General features: G+C 37.3%; 1 protein-coding gene across 2 annotated transcripts; it reads right to left on the minus strand.

The window, feature by feature from the left end:
• Positions 1–2,873: 2,873 nt before the first annotated feature.
• Positions 2,874–6,154, minus strand: LOC141399574 (uncharacterized). 2 transcript variants are annotated; one of them, XM_073978593.1, is made up of 4 exons: positions 5,659–6,154; positions 4,349–4,528; positions 4,136–4,286; positions 2,874–4,078 (listed from the first exon to the last, which is right to left on the minus strand). In XM_073978593.1, exons 3-4 carry the CDS (start codon positions 4,255–4,257, stop codon positions 3,358–3,360), a joined length of 843 nt encoding a protein of 280 aa, XP_073834694.1. In that variant the 5' UTR covers positions 4,258–4,286; positions 4,349–4,528; positions 5,659–6,154; the 3' UTR covers positions 2,874–3,357. The 2 variants fall into 2 exon arrangements, with proteins under 2 accessions (XP_073834694.1, XP_073834695.1); XM_073978594.1 differs by having other exon boundaries at positions 5,701–6,134.
• Positions 6,155–6,496: the final 342 nt, after the last annotated feature.

Below are 6,496 nucleotides of genomic sequence, written 5' to 3' on the forward strand. Positions count from 1 at the left end.
TCCTCACCCTAAATTTGGGAATTCTAGCTTCAGCCGTTTCGTCTGGGCGTCTTAATCGCCCCCCACACAAATTTGACCATTTTTAGTACATTTTAGTGCTTTCCGCATCCTTGTAGGACGAATTTCCAAAAACCCAGCCTTATCGAGCACCTTCGCCCCAAGACTAATCCTCACCCAAAATTTGGGAATTCTAGCTTCAGCCGTTTCGTCTGAGCGTTGATTCTTAGTCGGCCCCCCACACAAATGGTACCATTTTTAGTACATTTTAGTGCTTTTCGCACCCTTGTAGGACGAATTTCCAAAAACCCAGCCTTATCGAGCACCTTCGCCCCAAGACTAATCCTCACCCAAAATTTGGGAATTCTAGCTTCAGCCGTTTCGTCTGGGCGTTGATTCTTAATCGCCCCCACACAAATTTGACGATTTTTAGTACATTTTAGTGCTTTCCGCACCCTTGTAGGACGAATTTCCAAAAACCCAGCCTTATCGAGCACTTTCGCCCCAAGACAAATCCTCACCCAAAATTTGGGAATTCTAGCTTCAGCCGTTTCGTCTGAGCGTTGATTCTTAGTCGGCCCCCCACACAAATGGTACCATTTTTAGTACATTTTAGTGCTTTTCGCACCCTTGTAGGACGAATTTCCAAAAACCCAGCCTTATCGAGCACCTTCGCCCCAAGACTAATCCTCACCCAAAATTTGGGAATTCTAGCTTCAGCCGTTTCGTCTGGGCGTTGATTCTTAATCGCCCCCCACACAAATTTGACGATTTTTAGTACATTTTAGTACTTTTTGTACCCTTCTAGGACGAATTTCCAAAAACCCAGCCTTATCGACCACCTTTGCCCCAAGACTAATCCTCACACAAAATTTGGGAATTCTAGCTTCAGCCGTTTCGTCTGGGCGTCTTAATCGCCCCCCACACAAATTTGACCATTTTTAGTACATTTTAGTGCTTTCCGCACCCTTGTAGGACGAATTTCCAAAAACCCAGCCTTATCGAGCACCTTCGCCCCAAGACTAATCCTCACCCAAAATTTGGGAATTCTAGCTTCAGCCGTTTCGTCTGAGCGTTGATTCTTAGTCGGCCCCCCACACAAATGGTACCATTTTTAGTACATTTTAGTGCTTTTCGCACCCTTGTAGGACGAATTTCCAAAAACCCAGCCTTATCGAGCACCTTCGCCCCAAGACTAATCCTCACCCAAAATTTGGGAATTCTAGCTTCAGCCGTTTCGTCTGGGCGTTGATTCTTAATCGCCCCCCACACAAATTTGACGATTTTTAGTACATTTTAGTACTTTTTGTACCCTTCTAGGACGAATTTCCAAAAACCGAGCCTTATCGACCACCTTTGCCCCAAGACTAATCCTCACACAAAATTTGGGAATTCTAGCTTCAGCCGTTTCGTCTGGGCGTCTTAATCGCCCCCCACACAAGTTTGACCATTTTTAGTACATTTTAGTGCTTTCCGCACCCTTGTAGGACGAATTTCCAAAAACCCAGCCTTATCGAGCACCTTCGCCCCAAGACTAATCCTCACCCATAATTTGGGAATTCTAGCTTCAGCCGTTTCGTCTGAGCGTTGATTCTTAGTCGGCCCCCCACACAAATGGTACCATTTTTAGTACATTTTAGTGCTTTTCGCACCCTTGTAGGACGAATTTCCAAAAACCCAGCCTTATCGAGCACCTTCGCCCCAAGACTAATCCTCACCCAAAATTTGGGAATTCTAGCTTCAGCCGTTTCGTCTGAGCGTTGTAGATCACATCATCACTTTACTCTTTTATATATATATAAAGAAGATAGATGTCGCGTACTTTATATGGGGCGTTATATGGGGGCTATACCAAAACGTGGACCTATATAACCCAACTTTGGTAGGAATGTTTTTGGCCTCTGGAGGCACAAAATACAAAGTTACAACCAATTCGGTGGTAAAATGGGACAAATATCTTAAAAAATTCATTAAAACGACGATGCGTCACGCGTCATTTTGTATGGGGGCTATACGAAAGCGTGGACCTACATAGCCCGCTTTCAATACCAAAAGTCCTACGTACAAATAATAGATTTCCCCAAAATTTCATCCACCTACGTAAATCCGTTCGGACGCTAGAGTGATTTCCACAGACGGACGGTCATGGCTATATCGATGTAGAATTGCACGCTGATCAAGAATATATATAGTTTGTGAGGTCTACAATGATTTTTTCCAGTAGTTACAAACGTAGTGACAAACTTAATGTACCCCCATCCTATGGTGGAGGGTATAACTAATCTCTTGCAATTAGTCCTCAAAAAATATTCCGTCTAAATATACAGAAATTTGTATGCACCAAACTAGTGTAAGCTGTATCTACATGATGTGATTCGAAAGAAAACATGTCAAATGATGTACAAAATACATTATATATTCACTTCTAACTCAATAATTTTGAGTCAAAATTTTGAAATAAAAATACAGGCTGCTACTTACATCAGGGGACTGCTATATTGGGGGTTATTCTGAACGAAAATTCCTCGAGTGTCTTTCCGCCGCTTCAACTTAAGGGAGAAAGTGAAAAAATTCACGGGGAATTTTCGTTCAGAATAACTCCAATTAATGTATGGAATAATAAATACCCTGGAGATGGAACCAGCCTGGAATGTGTGAGAGCATAAAGCATGCCATATAATATACGCATAATAAAAGACCAGTGTAGCAACAATGCATGGAAATTCATTGTAAAATTCAAATGAATACATGTTTTTGCTTTGACTCTTGTACAAAGAAACTTAATTTCCATCGGCGTAAATGCTTTCAACTTAGGGCAGAATGTTATTTGACACTGTTTTACTCTTAAATGTTTACAAATATAGTTCTCCACATTCTTATTTTAAGATGTTTGTGAATGTATTTATTTGGTGGTTTCAAGTAACATATTTCTAGATTTCCAAGAAATGTTTCTTGGCTTATGTCAATTATTATTGGCTGAATTCATAAATGCAGTAAAGCAATGTAACAGTTATGTGTATCAAAAAAAGTGGTGTTAATATTTTATTAGGTAGATGACTAATGGCAAAAATTTATTTGAGTCGAGAATGAGATTTGGTAAAGTTAAACGCGTCTGCACTGGACACCAATTATATCTTCATAAAAGTCAATATCTTAATAACAAACACATAGTTCAATTTATAAGGTGGCACAGTAATACCAACTAATGTCTTCTCGTGCTATCTAAACATATTTGTTATACGAACAAAATAATTAGTTACTTAAAAAAGATCGGATTGTATGGATTGTATACCTTTTTGGTTAGTGATCTGTTCCTAGCTTAAAAGAATCTAATAGAATAAAAAGTAACAAATGAGATTGTTAAGAACAACAGCAAAATGAACCCACTTCATCATCTGAATCTGAACTATTACTTTCGGTTTGGTTGTTTTGGAAGTTCCTCAAGAGATTTGATCTTGAATCATATTCTTCGTAAACATTTCCTGGATTATTAATATTGATTGGAACAGGAATATGATGAGAACTGGAACTTTCCAGTGTACCCAATGCAGGTGCCGTTGGTGTAAAATGTTTCCTGGCTATGCACATTCTGTCAACTTGTTCTTTGGAAGATATTTCGATTTCATTGTCTTTTTTTTCCTTCTTAACGAATACTTTGTTATCTCTAATAAAAAATATTTTATAGCCTATCTGTTTCAATTTGTGGCTGTACGCGAATAAAGCTTTTATCGTTGGATCAACAACTTCATAGATAACTATAGCTGATGTGTTTGGATTCTTTTTCAATTTGTATTTGTTTTTTAGAACCGCTTCCATGTGCTGGACTTGTCTGAAAGTGACATGTAATGTGCTGGCTATTTTTGTAATGTTCCTTATATCTGACTCGCGAACGTGAATTTGCATTATGCGAATTAGATCCATTACTGGGGCGAAAAATGGTGGCGTCAATTGCTGGGATGGAATGCCTTTAATAACCAACTTAGGTTCCCTTTCAGTTGAGTTACTTTGATCAACTCTGAGATCGATAAAAATGCGATGTGGCGCTGGATTATTTTTGTTGCACATTGGACATGTATCCGATCTGAAAAAAATGGTTATTAGAAGATAGTTTTAAAATTTAAAAAAAGTGACTTCTTACTGTCCCAGCCATTCAGATAGACAAGAATTGTGAAAAACATGACCACAAACTGTACTGCAGATATCATTGGCATCGTCATAAGATTCCACACAAATCGGACACTGTAGACTTGAGGATGCCATTCTAATACGTACGCTATTTCCTTATAGTTCTTAAATACAGTCAGATTCAAAAGAAAGTTTACATCTCACAAAAAGTTAATAGCATACTTACCCCCAGTTTTTGTAACTTATTTTTGTTCGTTCATCTATATTCGTAATAATTTAGGCATTCATAGCTCAGCCCCCAGATGACATACACATCTAATTTTTAGTATACCCGTTCCCTATATCGTTAAGGATTCCTCATTTAAAAATCAGCGCTCTACATTTGCGCTAAAGCGAGTAAATCGATCTACAAAATTTGACAATTCGTGTGAGAAGAATAACAATTTTTACAAAAACTGGGGGTAACACCGGTATGAGGGATATAAATATAAAATATAAATGAAGTTTTTTAAGTGTTTAGTGGTGAATTAAAATCCAGAAAATATTAGGCCTTGCATAAGCTTAATTATGAAATAAATGAAGATTGATAAAAATCCCAAGATTTTAAGAGTCGAAAGATAGTTTACACTCTTTCGAAAAGTGAGACATTTTTTTAATTCTTAGCTTGACATGCCTTATTTTTGATTTTTAAATTATTTTGATCCTATTCGAGTGTCTAAATAACTAAAAAATCCACCAGTATTTTAGTGAAATCCGGTAATAATACCCCACTGGACCCTACAGCTTTGGGGTAATTTTGGCACAAAATAGGTCTTTATTTAACTTTCTTTCAAAAAAATTTCGGTATGTATTCAATGGTTGCGAGGTCTAGAGACTACAGTGAGTGATTCGGCATAAATAGAATACTCTCCCACCTGGCGGAAAAATCTGAAAAAATTACCACAGGTAGATCTTGTTGTACTGATCACAAATATATAAACTTTTCCGGGGGAAGTCCATACTTCCCGAGATATGGGCCTTTTAAGTTCCGAAAATTCCCTTGTTAAAGTAAGAAAAAAATTTAAATTAAAAAAAATTTTGTTTTCGTGCCCTAAATTGGCTCCTGTGCATAGGAGAAAGTTTTAAATCCCCGGCCGAAGGCCGGCTACTCAGGAAAAACTTACAATTAAAAAAAAAATTCAAATTTTTTCCGTCAGCTGGTAGAGTATTCAATTTGTTCCAGTGATTCTTGATGCATGGGAGTAAAATGTAGCAATATTTAGCATAAGATGAATGTAGTGGCTGGACTCAGAAAGTTTTGAAATGCTGTACACAGGTAGGTCTTGGAATGCTGATTACGCCAATATGTATATCATGCATGGGAAATCCGTATTTACTGAGATATAGGTTTCGAAAAGCCATATGATTTTTGACAAAAAAGTAATTGTGAAAATATTATGATCGCGTTAGCCCTGGCTTAATATTTTCTGGAATTTAATTCAGCACCAAACACTTAAAAAATTGTATTTGTGCTTTATATTTATTGTATCATTATACCGGTGTAATTATAGCTGTGTTCCAGAACTAAAAAGTTTTTACAATTTTTACGACTTTTACACATTTTACTCGAAAAAGCGTTCCCGTACACAAAAAAGTTGTAAAATGTTCACTTCTCTTTAAATAAAAATGGCGCTGAATGACGCTCTCTTTAAAAACTTTTTACACGACAAATTTGGGCGAGTAAAAAAATAGTAACATGGTTGCCGGCGTCTGATTGGCTGATACGCCGACTTTGACATTTGTTCCAGTTTTTTTGACGTATTTTCCTTTTTTCCGTTCCCGAACTTTTTGAAGAAACTTTTTTGTGACAACAATTTTTCTCTCTTTTACGAGTTTTACTATTAAAAAGTACGGGAACGAAGCTTATGCTATTAAAAACTTTTTGTGAGGTGTAAACTTTCTTTTGACTCTGACTGTATAAAACAACTTCGAGTGAACCGATGATCAACTATCCCAAACAAAGAAAGCTCTCACATTCGAATAGGGTTGTGTAGTTCCGGTACGAACTAGTTCCAAGGAACTATTCCGGACAAGGAACTATTGGAACTATATCCAGCTCTTGCGTTTATATAGTTCCTTTAGTTCATATTCCTTCTATTCAATGCCTACGTCGATCTTTTGTTGCTGCTGTTTGTTCGCGGCAATTTATTTATTTTTATGTAAATTCATCCACCAAACAATGTCGATGGTCAGACTAGAGAGGTTTCGTGAAAAAAGTTGCGTTTAATTAGGCTTTCCACAATCGACTTCCACACTAGAGTAAAATCATAAAATTGCAGTATTGGAGAGGTCGATTGTGGAACACCTAATTAAACGAAACTTTTTTAACGAAACC

This window comes from Musca autumnalis, unplaced genomic scaffold, assembly GCF_047663935.1.
Source record: "Musca autumnalis isolate F117 unplaced genomic scaffold, ASM4766393v1 scaffold_3, whole genome shotgun sequence".
Taxonomy (NCBI): domain Eukaryota; kingdom Metazoa; phylum Arthropoda; class Insecta; order Diptera; family Muscidae; genus Musca; species Musca autumnalis.